Source organism: Ascidiella aspersa, chromosome 3 (assembly GCF_963924565.1).
Source record: "Ascidiella aspersa chromosome 3, kaAscAspe10.2, whole genome shotgun sequence".
NCBI lineage: Eukaryota > Metazoa > Chordata > Ascidiacea > Phlebobranchia > Ascidiidae > Ascidiella > Ascidiella aspersa.
The window spans coordinates 13,559,467-13,582,368 of NC_139449.1; the positions used below are offsets into that span (position 1 = coordinate 13,559,467).

At 35.8% G+C, this 22,902-nt stretch overlaps 1 protein-coding gene across 1 annotated transcript; it reads right to left on the reverse strand.

Moving 5' to 3' along the window:
* Window positions 1–225: 225 nt before the first annotated feature.
* On the reverse strand, window positions 226–19,372 carry LOC146160305 (uncharacterized). Its single transcript, XM_083384923.1, has 19 exons — window positions 19,315–19,372; window positions 18,472–18,642; window positions 18,260–18,383; window positions 17,633–17,825; window positions 17,292–17,464; window positions 16,917–17,157; window positions 16,605–16,773; window positions 16,337–16,426; window positions 15,252–15,429; window positions 14,710–14,929; window positions 13,408–13,566; window positions 13,204–13,335; window positions 12,364–12,550; window positions 11,476–11,591; window positions 6,904–7,017; window positions 5,669–5,784; window positions 3,269–3,393; window positions 1,320–1,468; window positions 226–939 (listed from the first exon to the last, which is right to left on the reverse strand). Exons 1-19 carry the CDS (start codon window positions 19,370–19,372, stop codon window positions 769–771), a joined length of 2,886 nt encoding a protein of 961 aa, XP_083241049.1. The 3' UTR covers window positions 226–768.
* Between the last annotated feature and the right edge of the window lie 3,530 nt (window positions 19,373–22,902).

Below are 22,902 nucleotides of genomic sequence, written 5' to 3' on the forward strand. Positions count from 1 at the left end.
GCTTTGCGCAACACCTTACCGCATCTGTAAATGTAACTAAACACGTTTTTAAGTGCAAAAAATATTCGACGCCCGCCTAATTCACAATTGTTCTAACATTTCAATAACACAATTGTTAGTTATCATTTTGTGCGGCCAGCAGAGACCTTTCTGAGTTTGGTTGTGACCCGCGACTTCAAAAAGGTGTCCGACCCCTGTACAGTCAAAAACGTACTTAATCGGCAAACCTAAAGCAAGTAATTCTTGTTTTTTTCATTTTTAGGTTATTGAAAACGAACAAGCAGTAATAGATTGCTAACCAAAGGAGTATAGCCTAAGCCGAAAAAGCGGTTGTGCGTCATAAGTTTAGTGGAATATTACGTAACAATGCATATAAGTGCAGTTTGTATACTCAAGCTGGCTTGAATTTCGCCATGTAATAACGACGCTGGAACGGATTACTTTTCAATCCGGATTGAAACCTAATCTAATCCGCCCGCGAAAGGTGCATATAAACGGGCTTACTGACAGGTTCAATTTCGCTCATATTTGCTGGTGTAATGAAATACTAGAAAGTTCAAAAACCATGTGTGCTGATCGACGACAAATTGAAATATAACATCACTGTGCTTTAGTACAAATGTGCTGCATCATATCAAAGTAAGAGTAATAGCGGTGGTGTCATATTATTTTGGCCCAATGAGCTTTTTAAATATACAAATACATTCAAAATCAACGTTCGCAAAGAAGAACAAGCATCAACCAAGGATAAAAGTGAAAGAAAAACTCTCATATGTGATTTGAGAGAGTTGAAACTGCAGTACTTCTTCTTCGCCAGTTCCGAAGTAGACCCCTATTGAATGCCGCCTTTAAACTACTGGTACTACTGGTCCGCCCCCTTCTCAAGTGTTCGTTGTTTATTCTGTATAGGTTTATTTGACGTTGTACGCCGCGACGAACCTGGTAAAATATGATTTTACATCGATACAATAAAAGTCGAACACTTTAAGTACTGGTATCACACAACAATACTACAAAAGGTTTTTTTCTAAATGTTAGTACTAGCTTTGCAGAAATAAAACTATAGGTTTTTTAAAACAACTGTTTAAAAAAATATGTGAAAAGTCGTTATCATGTAAGGTGGACGTGCTGAAATTACAAATTTATTGTTTGTTATTTCACACTTTGGTCCATGAAATGCATAAAAGGAAAATGTGTGGTGTTTTTATCTGATGATGAACGGGACCATTTTTTCCTAAGGTCACAATAAAATGGTATTTTCTCCCTGGGTTTAAAACGTTCACATTCTTCATATGTACAAATCCTTTATATACAATTACCTCATTGTTGAAAACACAGTAAACCAAAAATATGGCAACGCCTTGCACGGAGTTAAATATGACGAAAATAACTGTAAGAGCAAAACTTTTATATCCAAGCATGCCACAAATCCAAGGAATTCCAAGAAGCGGCAGCAATACAATTGCACCTGGAAAATTCACATAAACGGTTTTGTTGCAAAATATTAGGATGTCATGCTTTATGCTAGGGATAGCCAACACGTTGAACGCGATCGACCGGACGGTCGCCACATTTTTCCTGGTCGATTGCGTTGAATATGTGTTACATCATTACAATAGCAGTCGCACACAAGCGGATTATTAAAATGACCAATTACTGTCTGGACAAGCCTAGCAAAGCGTTCTTTGACGTAATATATTAACCTCCATCGCTGGCTTGGAATGCAGTTAACGCTCAAAATGTATAATAGGTATTCTTGTGAATTTTTACTTAGTAAACCAGTCGATCGAGAATCAATAATTCAATTCAGTTTATACTGACAAATTATTACAATAAAGCAGGACGGGGCAGTCGGAAAACAATCCAAGTCCGACTCCCAAATCCCTCCAATCTCTAGTCTCTATATATTACACACATTTATGTAACTGAAGTAGGGCGGCTATATATGTCAACAACAATCTATAGCAGCGGTTCCCAAACTTTTCTAAAAATTTTGCTTGGCGGACCCGTTGCAATTATTTTGATATTTCGCGGCCCTATAAAAATTCAAGGGTCAGTTGGCCCATGTTTCTTGTAGTACACTAGTGCAGTCACCACCCATTCTAATGTAACAACTTTCTAACTGATGTGAACGATTCGCTGTTAACAGGCAGCATAATAGATGCTTTATGATGTCACAAGAGACATCATAAAACACGCTATATGATCGAATAATTAGGCATAACTAAAGACAATCATGATGACAGATAATGTTTAAAACTTAGACTAATGTTTAAAAACATTCTCTAAAGCAGTGCTTCTCAACCTTTTTTTCACTGCGTACCACCCCGAGCTTCTATGATCTTGTTGCGTACCAACAAAATATCGAAAAACTCAACTTTACTCAAAATGTATATAGGATTATTAACAGGGGTGGATTAGCTAATTAGTTATCCCGGAAATTTCAAAACAAATGCGGACCAGCACTACTGTCAAAAAAGTTTCCCTTTTTTTAATACTGGTTGTCAAGTTTTGTGATTCTTCGTTGTTTTGCTATGATGTCATAAAAAAAAAATTGCATAGATGTTCCGGAAAGATAGGCTAATAGTTCCTATCAGTGATGAAGCATAAAATATTTAACTATACAATCATTACGATGAATGTATTGTTTATTACAATAAGAAAAGCTTAACCTTTTGGTAAAACTCTAATTTTACTTAAAAACATACTGCATACAGAGTACCACCAAAAATGACTTCGCGTACCACTAGTGGTACGCGTACCACAGGTTGAGAACCACTGCTCTAAAGCCTATAATGTTGAGCAACTTAAAGACTAACTCTCCTCGCGGACCCTTTGAAAATGCTTTACTGACCCCATTTGGTCCGCGGACCCCAGTTTCCGCTGATCTATAGGGATGTTAATAGTCCACCAACAATTCGCCGAAAAAAAATTTTCCACCATAAGCTATTCTACTTTTACACCATAAGCTATTCTACTTCTTCCATAAGCTATTCTACTTTTACACCATAAGCTATTCTACTTCTTCCATAAGCTATTCTACTTTGACTATTCTCAGTGTACCACCCAATCGGTTTCGAACTTTCTGTTACGTAGGCACACGTCGCACTCGGGACTGGGGTATAGTGCTATACTCGAGTCCCGAGTCCGACTTCAGACAAACATCCGACTTCCTTGATTCTCGAACCTGGCTTCGAATCTACAGCCCTCATGGTTTGTACTGTTTTGCAAGATGAAATAATAAACAGCAAATAAAGAGTTATATTACCTTTTACGGCAGTTCTAATATCGGCCAAAAAATTACGATCTCCTGCAAGGGAAGTTGGTGACATTTTTGGTCTCTCCATAACTCTGTTTTGAAGATATACCTGTGATGATGATCGTGAATTTGGCCTGTAAAACAAACTAACCACGTAAATTCAAATACCCCTGTTAGTCTACTAAAAGGAAAATCCTTGTCAAATATTAAGTATGACGAGTATCATTTTTTATTTAAAACCAATGTTTTTTTTAAACGATGAAAGTTCTTCATTAAATGAGCCTATTCGAACAATGTGACTTTGTCAATGTTCTGTATGTTGGCTATCTTATTATTACTATTAACACTTGTTCTTAAACTGGGTGACGTGAAGCGTTTAGCAAGTGTGGTAATCACCGAGAAAAAACCTTTTTAATTTATTTATTCTGAAGTTTTGCTAACAGTAATATATATAGTAATCGTGCTTTCTTGACTGACACATATTCATGCCAATTACGCGATCTTAATTTGCATTTGTCTGAAGCTGAGTGATGTTTTGGGACTTTATAGCTACCAAACATATTATTCAGATAGGGGCGCGAGTTTTGATAAATTGTGTCAATGGATCGCCCCCTTCCCCCGCCTTAATTCAAGAACCCCCGAGCTATATAGAAAATGCGATCATTGTTGCAACACCGTGTACCAGTACAAACGTCTTAAAGCTGGCAGGAAATAGGATGAAATAAGAAAATTACTTTTAACCAGCATTTATTTATTTCTAGCAATATTTTATGTTTTTTTGAGTAACCCAGTTAGTCTGAGTCTAAGATTTGCACAAAGATAATGCAAACTTTTTAAACTTTCACGAGATGCCTCCCTTTTTAAGGGCACAATAGAGTTAGATATTTAAGTGATAAATAAAACGAAGATTACTGGATTACAATACTCGAAGCCTCTGACACATTAACCGAATCAGTCGACTAATGGTGCAAGCAGATAGCTGGAAAAACAACTAGCCTGCGGTCAGCTTCGAACTCAGCACGACCCTGGTCACACCGGGACGGCCGTTGTAGTAGGCCAAAAAACGACAGAAGGGCTAGATTAGTGGTCGGCAAACTTCTTTTGTCGCGGCCCCAAGTACTCTTTTCAGAGCTATTGAAGGCCCACTATGTATAACTAGTAGGAAAACAGTGGCGGATTCGGGACATTTGTTTTAAGGTGAAGTACACGGCGCCTTGATGGCCAAAACCCTGCTACTATAATGTAAAACATACTGTAAAACGAAGAATATACGCGCGGGGAACACATTGGGCACCTGGGTCTGAACCACACTGAGACAATATAAAATTTCTAAGCCACATGTAACTTTAAAACAAAGTGCAATGAATTTACGCCGTACGGGTATCACGCGGCCTAGCTACAACTAGATGATAACACTAAGCTGTTCAAAAGTAACTCGCGGCCCACTAAAAATGGCTCTGCGGCTCACAGTTTGCCGACCATTGGCTAGATCAAGGGTCCCAAACTCAAATTGCTCTGAGGGCCCAATGTAACCATGTAGATCAACCCACGGGCCGCAATACACTAGATCAGGGTGTCCAAGGTTGCCAACATATTGTGCCACACTATTATGTGCGTATACTTCGCGGGCCACGAGATAAGAGCAGGACCTACTGGAAAATCTAAACAGTGCAGGTGTTTTTCACAAACGAGATAAAACTTTTACTGAAGTGTACGGTTCCTCAATTATTTTTACGTTACATTTAAAATATCATTCAGCAAAGTAGATTACCGTATTAATAATTTAGCACTAATATAGCGGCTTAAAAGCTTTAAATTTTAAAGAGGTGATATACCTCCTCGTATATTGACAAATTTACAGATGCTGTTTTATTTTTAAATAGGGGTGAAAGGGGTCCACAGGATAAAAACGTTGGGGACCACTGGCTTAAGATAATGATGTTTATCACGATGGTTTTGCAAAGTAAAATCGCTTATCTAGTTTCAAACGTTGCATTGGTGTAATTTAGGATACAATGGCCATATTGCAAAGAGGATTCGCGCTAACAGCAATGTTGCATTATTGCGGGTCCAAAGCCAGGTGCCCCCAACCCCCTGATCTAAAAAGTCATAAGATAACACAGCAAAAAGATAACACACTTAAGAAAACAAATATGAATTTGTTTGGTTTAAATTTATTGCTGAAGGTTTGTTATTAGCATAAGAAAATGCAAACACACAAGACCCTCAATTGATCATAATTACTTATTTCCCGGGCAGTTCTGGCCGCCTGTTAGAGGCTCTGGGCGAGATCAAGTTTGTTGTACATGCTTGTGTATGTAATGTCGTTTTAAAAGGCGTTTTTATTGTTTGAAAGTGTTGAGGCCTATTAAAATCAATCAAACATATTATTTGCTATTCAGTTTTAACCTTGTGTTTGATATAGCACTTCCGTGTAGAATTACTTCATCTGTTTCAACTATACTACTGTTAAATTGATCACTTGATTTTCTTTTGTATTCGATCACCGAGTCTTTTAGGCGGGTCTGCAAAAAAACATGTAGGGATTATAGGCTATATAGATTCCAATTCTCTATGTTGGATCTAGGTAAGTTACATAAAGAAGACAGCCGCTTTGAATTTATTTTTTGAATTTAAGTGCAGTTAATGTAGGCCTACTGGTCACCTCTAAAACCTTTTACACGACCCATTGATTTAAACACAATAGTGCTATCTAACAAAGATTTGTTTTTTTACATTTACCCTTTCCTAAAAAAGATTTAAAGCATCTGGTATTTCTAGAGAGACAAGTGGGTCATTAAAAATTTGTGCGCGGGTCAGTGGTTCGCTATCCCTGGCCTACACGATAAAATCTACAGTTTTTTGGTTATGGAGCTCCTTGTAGCCTACAATAATATTATAAAATGTACTGTTTAAGCTTGTATATCGAGGCAGCCAACCGGTAGAAGACCAAGAGCCTTATGCATGTCGTACTTTGCCTTTGGTGTATATTATCCGACACTGAATTATTGATTTATGTGAAATATCAAATGTTGTTAACTGAATATGTTGCCATGATCTTACTGGTCTGTGACTCCAGAATAGGTGTAAGTGCTGTTACAGTTATTTTTATGTTAAAATTGGGGTAAAAAGATGTAAAAAGTAATCTGTGAAATGCTTGGATAATTAATTGCTTACATTTAGGCAATTGGTTGCAAATATTATAAAACTGACTAAATAAAACCACGACTACAAAGGTGATCAACAGCACAATCTTTAAATTAAATTGTTTTTAAATTAACATATTATATAGCCTATATATATATATATGTTTAGTTAAAACTATACGACTTACGCTTATACTTAAACAGCTCTTGATGACCTATAATAATCAGTATCAACACTAAACTACAGGGCCATGCTACTTAAAACAAACATTTTTGCTAATTTAGACTTAATCCGAAAAATATTTTAGCCTCATGCAAATGGTTTTTGGCTTTTTAGTAAAATATGTTTCAGAAGGGCGTGGTTGGGCACTGCAAGAATCTGTTTAGCCTGATGAGGCGCTAGTTCAAAAGGTTGTGAAACACTCAACTGACCGAACTGGTTACATTCTGTGCCTATAGCGTGTGGTAATTCCACAACACTCACACTCAACAGCATACCTGTGGTAATTTAGGACGGTAGGATAAGTTTGAAGAACCACTACGTCCACCAAGCTGATGTCTTGCATCGAACGGTTTCATGCGCTTACTTCGTTCTGACAACTTCACAAGTACCTAAATACAGTATTTTGTTTGAAACAAAAATTGCATTTAAAATAAGTGATTAATTGAAGGCCCCCAGTTGTGAAAGAAATAGCTCAAAGTTATATACTACGAGTGATGTTTAAAATAAGGCTGAGACATTCATTAGTTTCGCATCATTTAGGGCAGGGTGGCCCAAGGTTGACAGCATCGCGGACCACAATATTTATTGCATATTTTTCGTGGGCCACATAAAGTAGGCTACATGCGTGTTTAAAGATGACGTTACAAAGAAACATCGAGCTCCAGAAAACTTGCTTCTATCGTCAAACGTGAGCGCAAATAAAATCTAATGTTATGAGACTGAGGGAATGGTGCGCGCGAAGCGCGAAAAATTTGCGTATTTCACAAAAATTCTAATTTAAAAGATTGCATTTTATAAGCGTAGAATGTTCGCGGAAACCATGAGCGTATCTTACTGAAATATTAAGAGATCTTGCTTAATACACAATCGCTAAATTAGACGTTATCGTTTCGCGCAAAAAGGTTTTATTAACCAGATCAATTTGACTGAAATTGCATCTTGGAAGACGCCCTAACGTCACAGTGAAACATCAAACAATACTTTCTGGCAGCGCGATATATTTTATCGTAGGCTACATTTACTTTAAAACGCAAATATAACGTACAAGTTTGCAGAACAGCATTTCAGAAAGTTACATTTACGACGTACTGCGACTTTTCTCAAACCGGTCTAACACTATTATATACCGGTCTAACCACAATTAGGCGTTCTTGCAACCCCCTGGATCCGAATTTGGTGAGCGATAGGAAACTGTTTTATTAAAGGTATAATCGGAAAAGGCCTACTGTTCGTTGAGATTTCTTTGAATAAACCTTTAAAGAAGAGGTTCCCAACGTGGGCGGTACCGCCCCCTTGTGGGTGATGGCGAGTTACAAGGGGGCGTTTTGAGTCTTTTCATGATTTGGGGGGCACTGAACGCACATAAGGGGGCGTTACTTGAAAGTACTTATATCAAAATTTTATAAAAAGTTTACATAAAAATAGTAACAAACAGGACTGTAGGTAACTTTTAACCTTAAATGACAGCTTCCGTACTGCAAACTTGTAGTAGTTTCCCGACCATTGTTACGTAATAATTGGCTTTCTTATGTAAAGCTGTTGGTTGCTGTTGCGTTTCACCATTTTATACTTGGCAAAATGTTTGTATATTTAAAACAGGGGTCGCCAATCTACGGCCTCGACCCGCCGCCTTTTTGACAACTATACACGAGTCCATTTTAAATACTTTTTGACTATTTAACTTAGATCTCTCTACGTCCAGTTAGTTTACGTTTTGATGCTGTCTTTGGACTAGATCAGCGCTTCTTTACCGTTGGGACGTGGAAGGCTGCTAAGGAGGTCGCGAACAAACGGAAAACGTATTCAAAAATTTTAGACATTTATTTTTTAACATTGTTTATTTTTTTCGCCAATCTAATAAAAACTAGCAGGAAATTTAAAAGAAATGCCGTTATACCCCAAAAAAATCGCGCTCGGTTCGCTCGCCAGGTGCGCCCGGACTTAAAAAGATTAACAACCACTATTACACTTTTCATTATTAGTATGGATAAAAAAGACATTTATGAGTTTGGTTGGTTCCCGCGACTAGAAAAGGATTTAAAGTCCTGATAATGACATAACCTGGTAAAATAATGTTTTGTATAAATTCCAATAGTGAATGTATGTGAGACAAACTAAAATATCACTGACAGCTTATCGAAACAAAAATGAAGACAACATTATGTTAGACAAGGATTAATATAATAGTTACTGTAAAGCAAGATGAGGGGGGCGATATGAAATATTATTGAGCCCAAGGGGGCACTAGTGTAAAAAAGGTTGGGAAACACTGCTTTAAAGGTTTTGCAAAAATTCAACAGTGCTTCGCGGGCCACGAACAATGATGTCGCGGACCACATATGGCCCGCGGGCCTGGGTTTGGACCACCCTGATTTAGGGTAGACCATAGAGCAGACCTGGGCAACATACGGCCCGCGACATCCGGCCCGCCAAGCAGTTTAATCCGGCCCGCGACTTATTTTCAATAAAATACATAGGCTAAGCGAAAACCAGGGCAAGTTGACAGATCTTGTCAAGACCCCGCCAAATTCGATTTTTAGCCTGTTTAAATGCTGAAACGGAAATTCTTTTCGCGCTTCGCGCGAATCTCTTCTATGTTGCTCGTATGTTCCACGCGTTTTTTTGGCAACTTCACAGACAAATAGCGTCCTCTGCTCAGTGGCACTCTCTCCAACGAAAGTTTAACCAACTTAGCGTAATATTTAAAATATATATAAATATTAGGCTAAGTTTGTTAAACTTCGTAACACATCGGTAACTTAAAGTTTTCAAAAAGAAGAAAAAACATATAGGTAAGTTTTTCGTATAAAATTTTCACGTATTTTAATCTAAGTTTTGGGTCAACGCGCCCCACAACTTAATAAACGCTAATATATTAAGCAACGTACATTTTTAGTCGGTGCTCAATGCTTCACGTACCATCTAAATCTAAATTAAAGTTTGCATTTTCAAACAAACATAGTCGCAAATTTTTCGCGCTTCGCGCGACGTTTTGTGACCTTCTTTAAATCCGACTTAAATTGCACATTTTCGCACAACTCTAAACGTAATAACAAATTGGTTGATTATTTGTTTTACACCGTCAGAGTATGACGTCATATTGTATGTATTTTAGATCCTATATTTGACCCGGCCCGCCACAACATTTTAGGTTTCTCATGCGGCCCGCGGCTAAAAATAATTGCCCACCCCTGCCATAGAGCATAGAGTGACACACACCCGATATTGGTTAACTCTAGAGCAGTGCTTTTCAATCTTTTTTTCTTGGTAGGCTACAACTCAAGCAGCTTGTTGTAAACTCTGTATACGTCATAAATAGCAATATGCGCATTGCGCAATCCCTGATCATTTTTGAAGACAGTCGTTGTATAACAATAACATATATACCCTGTTTGTATTACAAAAAACAGGTTCTCGATAACAAGTTTGTCTTCAAAAAACAAGTTAAAACTGCATCTCAATAGAAATATCGGCAAAATTTTCATTTTAACGAGTGGCATGCTATGCACGATGTAAGCCAGTGGTATTCAACCTTTTTAATAGGCGACCCCAATTTAAATAAATTGCATTTATAATTTACATTGCGACCCCATTTTGTTTTCTAATACGAATAAAAATAATTTAAATAATGCTGAAACATAGTATAGTGCGAGCGTAGATTATACACAACAAAATAAATTTGAATTTAACACACGAAGAAACGTAAAAATTTCAGTTTGTTTGAACAATAAATGCATTCAGTGCTATGGTTGCGCCTGCATAGTATCTCCACTAATTTGGCATCCACTTTACGTAAGCATAACCACATGCCATGTTTTATTTCTAAGCAATATAGGCCTACGATGTTTCGTGATAAATATGCTCTTGGCGCTTTGTCCCCATTCACAAACCATGTGTTTTAAAAAATGGGATGGGGTTCAATAACAAAACTTAATACAGCCTGGTACGTTGACTGCATGTAAGTCCAAAACCAAATATTTGCTTACGGTACACTTTTGATTATGTTACTTTAAACGAGTTAAAAAGATGCAGTTTGCTGCATCCGCTGTCCTAATTAAGAAATTAACTCCATATATATGCAAACCACGTTGTCCAAGTTAACTAACTAAAAGTTGACCTTTTTTCGCTTTTAATATGCACATTGCGCTAAATCCCGCTTAACAAACCATTTTAAAAAAACAACCATTTATTACTGATTGCAATAATGTCGTATAGTGAAACAATTTGCGAGAGAAAGTGAAAGCTAATTTTTGTTAAATGTCACGTTAGTTGATTTAGCAGCTTTAAAGAGTTAAAGCAGCAACTTTATGTAGAAGATTCACCAAGTCACGTTTATTAGTGTGGCGTCATAGTAAAGAAAAATACACATAAATCGCACTAAAACGGAAATATGATGACTTAATGGCGACCTCACAAAAATTTCAGGCGACCCCAGTTTGGGTCGCGACCCACAGGTTGGGGACCACTGATGTAAGCCACGACTTTCAAGGTAATGGTAGCAAAATTGTACTAGATCTAGCATTTCGCCAGACTATATATCAAAAAACTTATTTAAATGCACTTTATATGGATACCTACCTTCCGGGACAAGATGCATGGGAATAGTTGTAACAGCCTAATAGACGCTACTGTATTTTATTACGTTTATAGGTTAATGTCAGGGTAAGATCAAGGCCTCTCCATTAATGTAGTTTTTTTGAGCTATACGTATGGCGTGCGCCGTGTGACTTATAGATTCTGTAAAGTGCAATTTCTTAAGAGTTAGTTAGACTTTAACTGCCGTTATTTCAAGCAATGCACCAATCTATTTTATGTATGCATACGGACTAACAACATAAAGAGCTTACTTGAATAACTTTACATAGGATTACAGCGTTGATGAAAATTACCGACAATGCAGGACCAATGAAGCTCCAAACCATGCCTGAAGCGACATCTAGCCAACAGGCCTCAAATTTTTGTGCTTGATTCAAAGTAAAAAGAAGATTTAAAAATGCTGTAATTTGGCAAATCCAATAGTTAATTGATAGCGTAGGCTACATATGAATATTCACTCAGTATAACATGACTAATAAATGCTGTTTTTATCTATACATTTAAATTTATACAGTGTAGATTTGCAAACAGACATTTCAGCAACATTCGTAAATAAAAAGTGGCCCGACAACGGAAAGGTTGCAAATTAGAGCTTTTGACTGTACGGACATTTCGAAAGCAATCACTGTCAATTTTTTGACAAAGTTTTCTGTTTTAACTGCTAATGTACTATTTACCTTTGCTAGCCATTGGTCAAAGTATACATGTATGATTGTATGTGTATGAGCATTGCGCACCGCAATTTTAAATTACAACAGTTATTTATTACATATAACTTTATTGGATACGTGCGCTTATAGGCCGGCGCGCGGTTCACACACCTGCTTTAAACGGAATTTCTCAATTTTAAACAGGCAAGTGGTCAAGTTTATAAAAAAAAAAAAAAATTAGATTTAGATTGATGGCCCTTACGTGGCGATGAACACATGACAATAGTCTGAGCTTTATTTGCAAAACAATTTAGGCTTTTGTCAGCACATTTTTGTGTTAAAAATGTCTTGCAGACTGCACGAAACGGTCCTGCGGGCCGCATGTTTGACGCCCCACTCTATCGCATAAAACAGATAAAACATAACTGGACATGACTAGGTTTCGCCTGTATTCCGGCAAAATTTCCTGCTAATTATGTATAAACTCACGGTTTTCCAAAGGTGGATAGAGTAACTGGTGCGCTTCGCAAAAATCATCAGATTTGGAAAGAGCGTGTTGAATATACAAGTCATTTGTAACACCAAACACAGCTGATATCGCCACAATTATTGCAGGAATACCCCATCCAATAAAATACATCCACCAATGACTTTCAAGTTTAGAATGAACAAACACCTGGCAGCATTTAAAGTGAAATAGTGTAATCAATTCAGAATATAAAACATCTTTAAAACGGGGTTTTAATTGTTGTTGTTTATTTTCATAGGTTAGCATGGGTGATTTGACAGTGTCAGTGATTCTTCATAAATACCGTTATTTACCAGCGTTAATTTTAAATAGTGTATAAATTTACTTTGTTGGTTTCGGCTATGTATTGTTTGTTTTCGCGTGTTCGGCAAAGACTATGCAAAATTGATGAATTATATTCATTTTTTATCAAAATGTTTATTATCCACACCCAAAAAAAAGTTAAAAATAATATTTAAGCACCCAATAAAACATACGCCGGAAAAAAATTCATATTAAAAATATTTTTTAAGAATTTCTACAACTTGTTGCTTAACCCGAAACTCCAGGCCTAGCTTTATTCCTACCTCTTTTATACTTTCAAACCTAACATAAATTCTAACCACATCCCTGATAACAAACAAGGGCAAAAACATGTGCCAAACGGTGCTGCCCAAACATTGAAATCAAAACGGCCGATAAAAAAACGGCGTTTTATACGATTTAAGATGCTGGCGAGCTATTCAGACAGATTTAAGTCTTATTCTGTCGTAGATATTACTGCATCAATGTACGTGTTTGTTAAAACAAGAAGGACATACTTGAACAACGTAAAGGTAGAGAAATATTCCTTCCACCAGCATCCACATAAACGAAGATAGCAAAAAGTAATGCGTCGCTATTGTCGTAACAACACAACATATGTTGCAGTACACAGCGTAATCGGTCACAAGCTGCAACAGACCGAGGTAAAGTTACTAAATATATTATTATTAGGCTATCAACTTCACGAACTACTCAAATACCTGAATTGCATGAACAAAAAGCAAGGCAACGACAAGGTTCATATGGGCCTTTAATCTATCGTTGCGAATAGACTCTTTAACAAGGCAAAACGCGGTAACTGCAGCCAATAGAGCCACAATAGACAGAGTTGATCCAACATATTCCATGATATTTAACCACTGAACACAAATAAATTATTTCTGAGTATACCTAAATTTAACTATATTTATTTTACAAAATATTTAAAAATGTTTAAACATGCTGTAAATTAAAACACAATTAAAACGATTAACGCTAACTTCTCGTGTCTTGGATAGTACTTATTTTAATAATCTCCGATCTATTTAAACTACTGAACAAACATAATTATTTAGCAAGATGACTCTATAGGTGTGAAAGTGCCTACCCTATTTAACTTCTTGACAAATACCGCAAAGTACAAATAGTTTTAAACTTATAATACATGGAAACGGCTTTTAGACGAAGCGAAAATAGTGTGTATTACAGATTTAAATTAAAACAAAACTTCACATTTATCAAGATGATTTTGGCAAACAAGTTGTGAGGCCTGTAGACCCAAGATTTGTATGGCTACCAAGAAACCACGTATAAAAAGTTGCGTTTTTGCTTTTGCATAACAGTTGTCAAAAAATTACGAGCAGGGCATTGCCTGGCAGCCCTGCTGAATTCACCACTAATCATGCAATAGAAGCGTTTAGTTGGTGCATGCCATTTTTTTATTAAAGCTGCAGAAAACACGTATAGGTAACATTAGGGCTTTGGTAATGCAAATGTTATTTAATAGCCTCTTCTTTATCTGTTCTTTAAATGCTCAATATCATTTCTCCTCAAAATAAAAACTTTGTCAATTAAAATCAAACAAATACAGCATTGTAGCATATTAACAAAATTTTGTTTGATTTGTTTATCTGGTTTGAGAAGCAATTTTTTTAACTGTTTTTTATGGGTATAAAGTAAACAATCATTTTAAAATGACTTAACTTCTAGTCGAGTTTTTTTACAAAATAACAATCAAAAGTCAATCCATTTCCAAAAAATAGCAATTCATGTCCCAGTCCAAGTCATTAGTTACGCAAATCAATTTCAATTCACAGCAATAGCACCAAAAGTAAATATTAAACTTCTCAAAATGGTGATCAGATTCCTTAAATCAAGTCAAGTCATTTGAAAACATTGACTTAAACTCGTTACAACGGTCTTTACAACATCTCTGTTTTGTACGGTGGCAATTGAACAAAAGAACTGTTGCCTGTTGTTTTAGCTTATGTAACTTACAAGCAGAGAAATGAAACGCCACTTACCATTTCCTGTTTGTTTGTGGTATTATATTCTGGATTGTGTGGCATCATAAAAGCAGCAAAGTTGGTAGTATGGTTGCAATGACACGTAACACCCTCTGCATCAGCGGCGGTAACGTGACATCCGTTTGACATCCAATTTTGTTGATTATCCAAATATTCACATGACAAGCATCTTCTTAGCATCTTCTCTCCAGAATACGAATCATTTTCAAATTTAATTCTAAATAAACAAAATGGCAAACCGTAGCACGATGACGTAGTAGTAAGAATATCCAAGCCTATGCAGAAGTAGGCCTATATTTAAACATTTAGAATAACTGATTTATTTCGACATTCGAAACGTTCAAAATGCTACATAATTCTGTATGTAGCATGTATTGTATGTTTAAACAGTTCTTTAAACAATTAGCAAGGTTAAGTGTTTTACAAGACAGTTCAAGTTGCTTAGAATTGCAGTTGACTAGATTTCTCTAAACCAGTAAGCTTGTAGGTTAAACTCTATACATTAATAAATAATATGTTTTTATCTTCAATTTTCTTACTTGTAGCTAACTGGAACCGATTGTTTTTGTGTTTTGGTTGTGCTACTAAGTGAAATTATTCCTCCTTTGCCGACCAAATATTTTGAACTTTTTACGTAGTCGAACATTGCGCTCGCATTACTTGTTTTCTGTATATTTTGTAGCGTTTCTTTCCATGTTGTGTAGTGAAGGGCGTACACTGAAAAGTAAATCATCTGGTCATAGCAATAAATATGAAAAAATAAGAATTTTAAAAAGCAGACAAACAACAACGGATTAGTGGCTATATTTAAACGTAGGTAAATTTAATATATAAGTTTTAATGAAATAAAATGGATCCCATATTTACATGGGTAAAGATAAAATAATGTAAAAATTAACGGTGGTTCTGGCAAAAAGAACACGTAAACCATTTCTTTAAGCAGTTTTGGTTTTGGTCGTGTGACGCATTTATATTTCTTTACACGTTGTTTTATTTTTGTTGATACCATCGTTATAAATATATGTTCCTTCTACAAAAACTGTTGATGCTAGTTAGGCAGAAACATGTTGTTATTGTTTTTTGATTTTAATAAGACTGACCAAAATTGGAATTTGCAGGTTAAATTGACACAATCATTGTTTAATTTAAATCATATACCTCGCGGCTTAAGCAAACTGATTGAACATGGTAGAACATAATATACAATAGTGTTTAAAAGCCCACAGCTTGGCGTTTTTTTTACATTTTGAATCCCGGTAGATTTCGCAAATTTCTGCGCTTATTTCAACGCTAATTACTGTATATCGCAGAGATAACTTTATTGGTCCAATCCAAATCTAACCTGGGCAAAGCCACGAATTTCGTTTCGTAACATATAAAACGATGAGGGGAGGTATGGCCGTTTTTCCCGCTGCGCTGTTATTATCGCATCAGGCTGTTGGCCCTTGATTAGGGGTAGACAATGAGCGTTTTTCGGTTTTGAAATTATTTGTGGAGTGATGAAGTTAGCGGGTGGGTTAATTTTAGTCCTTATTTTAACCTACATATATTTTAGGCCTTTTTTAACGTACATATAAATAAATAAACACAAACGTATATAAACATATATAATCGTCATACTTACCAAACACATCTGTTTTGTTATCAAACTGGTTTATCAATGGATCTGTCCAAATTGTTGCTCCATTAAACGAAAACTCCACTTTTTTTGATACTACATTATAGTGTTTACTTAGTATATCTATACCGTATTAATTTTTTTACAGTTTAAAACAGGAGGTTACAACCACAAGCAATAGAATATAGAACTATAGGCGATTAAGCACCCTATTTTAGTAAAATATGTCTATATTATTATTTATAAAAGCAATTTCCAAAACAACGTAACCCACATGTGTGGTTAGAGTAACGACCCATTTTCACACTCATCGTAGATTTATTCAATGCGTCAGTTGGGGATCCCTGTGTATTTCCCAAAATTATTTTAGTGAACAATCCAACATAGGTCTCACTGTTAAGAAGAATTTTCTTAAATTGATTTTCACTTGTTGTTGGTGTAGCCTAAAATACAATATTCTTAACATGTTTAAGTTGAAAATAATTGATTAGAACATTAACTGAAGCATATACTTTTACGGCGAGATAGTTTAACGAGCATAATTTTTTTTAAATAAACTACAAAACAATATAAAATTTAAATCCACCTCTTTCCAGGCGTTGACACTCGCACTTCCTATGGCAGTATCCACGATCCCCATGTAGTTTTCCAGCATCTCTTTACCGAAAGTAACAGTAGTTAAACGAGCTACTTTGGCAAACGAGTTACTGATTTTGGCTAGTTGAGTAAGCAGATCGAGTAGTTGCATCATATTCTGACTTGTGACTGGGGGATTTTCTTTTGAGCGGGTTTGAATTTTCTGGCTCAGTTGCAAAATACTTTGAGTCCTACGGTGAATACAGATCATAAACATATATGGTCTTCAACGTTAAATATTGTGCATCACAAATAAAGTTAAACCGTCTTAATTATTCAATTTTAAAAAGAATGTTGAAAAACATAATTATTTGAAAACACTTACGAAAGTTCTTTACAAACGTGCTCTTCTATTATCGGGCATGGTGTTTCCATAGTTCTATTTGGACATAGCAAATAAAACAGGTAGTCGTAGGTGTTCGACAGCAGATACACAAGATCAAGTTTGATTTGAAAAACTTGTTGCGAACCGTCATTTTTCTCTTTTCCGATCGCAAACTGTTAGAAAAATGTACTGTTGCCGTTGTAGATTTAACTGTTTGTTATTAAAATGTTGAATTTAAGTGGATTTAACTGTTTGGTATTAAAATTGTTCTTTTTTGAAAAACATGTTGTTTTAAGAAGGTGTTCAATCTTTGTACCATATAATTTTTAATAGTAACACACCTCGTTCGCTTTGAGCAAAGACACAATGCAGTCCTTAAGAGTACAATTTTTTTTATCATAATCGACACTGAGTAATGAATACCACATGTTTGGTATACAAATCTTGCAAATGTATTGTATTCTCCAACTTCTTAAAACAGTGCTGAAAAAATGATTGGTCGCCTTTCGTCCTACTGCACAGTCCAGGTTGGATCTGTTTATAATAGAGAATGTTTTTCAAGTTAATAATGCAAATTGACAATCAGTAAAAGTAAAAGCAATGGATAACGCAAAATGTCCTAAGTATAGTCAAGTTATTTAAAAACAAACAAAAGTAAAGTCATTTAAAAACGGTCACTTATAGGTGTATTAACTTAGGTCACTACAACACTGCATATTTCATACAACCACGTTGCAAATTTTGGCCCTTCTTACAAATTTACTTTCGGCTTATGTTTTTTAAATGCCAGTTTGTTAAATGTTCTGAATTTAATAAAAATAGGTCAGGTAATTACGTGAAGCTACGCTGGAGATATGTAAGTGTGAAAAAATATTTTTTGTTGCCGACTTGCACTAATCGGATCCAGAGTTGTGTATTTTGCAAATTAAAACCGTTTAACAAAAGGCTAAAACCAATATCTACAACACCTGAGTGGAATAAGTTGTTTATATAAATAATTTTCACTCCCGATTAAAAGTTCGTCTCTTTTTTCTTTTAGAACTCCAAGGGTCTTGCGAATCTCGACAACTTGAGAGTATGTAAGTAGAGAGCCTACAACAAATACGAAAGTTTATTAGTAGGTAATAAAGAAAAGTTTGACCATTTTATCCACCTATTTCCACAATATAAAAAGTGTTACCTTTGCTTTTAAATCGGTTCGATATTTCATAATAAATTTGATCTAAATCCCAGTAATCGTAATTTTCTTCCAAAGGCAAGAACACCAACAAGTTCGTCTGATTAAGAGATTGAAACAGTATGTCTAAAGCTTTTCTTGAAGAGGATAGCTCGGCCACCCACTGTTCAGGAACTAACATAAACACAGATTTGTTACAAACGAAGGCTGACACCTGACACTGCTTGCAACCATACCCAGATTCCAAATATATCCAGATTTCAAATAAAAATAAATCAAACTATTTAAAATAACTTTTTGTTACAATTTTATTTTATATAATAGAATCTGCCTAAATCCGAATGGTTAAAACAAACGATTTTGGTTGCACATCAATGGTAAAGATTAAACTAAGTACAAAACTTAGTAAATCGAAAATCAGTTTGTTTGGATATTATATGGTAAATACATTTCGCTACTAAAAGCATCATCAGTATTCTAATTACAATAATTCATATAACATTCGCTTATTGCTCGATATATGGCGATTTTAAGGTCTTTTTTTACGTGAAACGAGAAAGTTTGGAGACCACTTAATTGCTCCGCCGGCCACAAACAATGATGTCGCGAGCCGCGACCCCATGTTTAGATTATACGCCAGCACTTGGTCATAGAAGGACGACACAAAAACTAGGCAAGCATTATTTTGTTACAGACGCCAAAATTGGGTTAATGTCAAGTAATGTTGTTTTTGCCATAATCCCAATGCGAAACAGAGAACTACTAAGATAACGCAAAGCTAGGTAAAATTTCGCAGCAAATTAGTTTAATAAACCTATATCCGTTTTTTTAAGCAACAAGACCTACCCGCAGAGTAACTTTCGTAGTCACCATCATATAAAGAGTTTATGGAATCATAAGCCATGGAAATTTCGACGCAAATCTAAAATGTATAATAAGCACAATGTTTACATGAGATTATTGTAACTTTGTATCACATTTACACAACTAGGTTGTATGCATGTAAACTAGAATTAAGATAAAATATCAGTTTTTAAAACGAAATCCAACAAAAACACCTTACCCCAATAATGACCGCGGTCACTATAAGATTTGACAGTTTCATTTTTTTGTTCCTTATTTTATGGTATTCAAAAAATCTTTATAAACAAAACATAATTTATGTTATTTTGTTATCTAGCCTTCAGATAGAATAGAAATTGGAGCATTTTTCCAACGCGGCTCTTGTCCTCTTTTTTTAGATACATTGACTTAACAGCTGTATGCCTACGGGAGCATACAATAACACCTATAAAGTACCATATATATCTAGATAGGAATTATCTATATCTATACGCAACACCCGGTGTTATACAACATCAACATCAATAAAACACACTTTGGAATAAGACCAAAATAGGACTAATACCTAATAGTCGTAAAACCCTCTAAGTAGGAAAAAGTCCTAAACATCCGCCGGAATAAAACCTTAATGGTCAGAATCGGGCCTATACAACCTTTTCCCTAACCCTAAAGCCCACACAAAGCAACAAGGTAGTTGAATTTAAATTTTTGCGCGTTCTTTTGTTTGTTTGAGAGCGATTCTACGACTTTTTTTCTTCTGCAAACTGCTTATAACTACTTGAAAAATGGCGGACACCTCCTGTGTTATAAAACAGCGACAATGGAAAAATGACGATACAGACACCTTCAAAATTTATTTTGAGAATCACTCGTCAAGGTCAATTTATTCTCTCAAGGATAAATTGTCGCGCCGCTGTTTTGGTACCGAATAGTTCACCCTTTTGGGGTGGTTAGGGGTGAACAATGAGTGAGATTAGATTTCTAGTTAGGATTATAATTTTGTTTATACAAATGGTCGGCGTTAACCTATGATAACTAATAAATGTCAAACAATACTTTCAAAAAGTAAAATATATTTCATTTTTTTCGTTTTTTATAGCAGGGGTCGGCAACCTTTTTGGCACTGCGGACCGGTTTAAAACTAAAATTTTGTGGCGGACCGGCCTTAAAAAACAACAAATGTTCAGGAAAGGAAATCTATTACAACTTTCAATGCGAACTTTATGCTTGTTTTGCCGCAAAGAGATGCTCCCATCTAGGAATTAATAAACTAACGGAAACCCGCGGGTGGCATCCGGCCCGCCAAGCAATTTAATTTAACCCAGCCCGCTGCCCATTTTAATAAAACTTTTAGGCCTTAACGTTTTTTCTTAAACTACACTTGTATACCATTATTACCAATTCCTATACTCTTACCAGCTTGTCAAATTAAGGATATTTAACGCATTCTTTGAAAAGAAGTCAGACTTTTGTATAACATATAATAATGTATGATTCCATTTCCAGGCCCTACACGACACTTTCAATAGTTAGCCTACGTAATATAAAAACGAAAAAATAATGGCAATATGAAAAAGTACGAACCACAGACCGACACCTGAAAAGTATAGGATAAACGTACGTACATGGCTTGCCAGAATGTCTTTTTTTGACAACAAAAATCATTTTTTAACGTGGTTGATGTCAGAAAAATCGTTCGGCTTTTTGGCTTTTTTGTCATTTTTATAAGGTCTAAAACTAATTATTATACATACCTTTTTTCGAAACCTTTCCCGCCTAAATATCAAAATAATAAATTATTTCATTATGGGACATAGTTTATAAACATTGTTTGCATAAAATTCTATTGCACTTTAAGGTGAGCACGCTTAAAAGTAAAACACGTGATATTCTAGCCCATTTTTCGATATATTGTAAGTACTAGAAGGTAGATTTTGTAATAAAAATATGCAATACGGATGTTGTGAACGTGCTATGTAACTCATATGGCCACAACACACTAGTTGTTTTGAACCTCACGAGAGATTGATACTATAATTGAGACTTTTTATCATACCAATCAACCATGGAGTAGTAGGCTATATTGAAACGAAGGTAAATGTGTTTTAAATATAAAAATACATTTAATTATTTTTGACTTTTATCAGGTTTTTACGTACAGTTCGTGTTTAAACAAAATTTTAATCTGACAACAATCGCGGCGGGGGCGTAACATTGCTACGGACCGGTAACCAACTCCTCGCGGACCGGCGTTTGCCGACCACTGTTCTATAGCACAAAAGGCAAGCCTTTCCATATTAGGTTAGTTGCATCATGACCCCTCGTTATGGCGTTACTTTGTTAATTTATTTGCCGTCCCCCAATCAAAAATCTTGGATCCGCACTTGGTTGCTGCAACTAACACACGCAAAGGTTTTATCAATTGCTAAGGTTCCGTACAGCAATTTGCGATGCTCTTATTAGCATTGATAAAAGCAAGCCGGAAGGCCGTTTCGGTAAAATAACTTTAAAATATTTTTCCAGGGTCTCCCGAAATCTTTTTGAATGTATTTAAACTAAGTTTTTGGTTACAACTTTGTGAACTAAATGAAATCGGACAAAAGTCCAGGTTTCCTGAGATTACTTGTTTTAGACGTTCCGTTATGATGAAACTTTGTGACGTTTTTATTAAAAAAACTACATGCGTTCAGGTAAAACATTTTTTTATCTTTAAACCTTTCATTTCTGCAAATAAGTTTAGAAGCAAAGCTCAATATAATGCGACGCTTTGGAAAATTAAAATGATACACCAGAGAGTCGCTACGCACAATTTAAGAACCTTTGGCATAAAACATTAACAATTTTTTAAAGGCTTTCCAAAAAAATACATCCTACAACTTGCATGGACTTACAAGCGCTACTCAATACTAAGCCGTTTCGCATTCAAAGAATATTTTAATTTTTGCTGTTTAGCTGTCCTGACAACGCCGTATGTTGATCGATGTATGCATGTACGTCCAATACCTGGTCCTGCAAGGCCTGCTGACCCAAGCATGCAGTTAAAGACAGCTATTTAACAAACGTCGTTTGACTCATCTCAGGAAGTTGGCATCATCGCGTCAGCGCTTATGACTTTTACTACTTATGCAATAAATTGATTGTCAATCTGGACAACCAGCGCAAATAGTACGGCTTTAGGAATAAGGTTTGTACAATCTAAAGATCCTAATTGCCTATTTCCGTAACGTTGGATTTGGTGAATCGAAGACTTTATCAACCAAAAGTCATTATATGCCAGATTTGACACGTGCGCTGTTTATCAGCAAATCGCGAGGCAACTCGTTGACACCCCACAGGTTCTCGCAACTCGTTGAGACCCCGCAGGGACATCTCTACGACAAAAAAAGGTCCAAAACAATGCACTGGTGCGATAAACGCTTATCTACGGGTTGGGATTATTTATTTTGGTTTGTTGGAGTTGTTGTTGTTCCACTTGCACGTCAAATTGAAAAAAAGAACCCTAAGTCAATTAAACTGTAAAAAGGATCCAAAGCCATTTAAATTGTATTTCAAACATGCTGCGTCAATTTTTAGCAGTTGTTAGTCAACAAG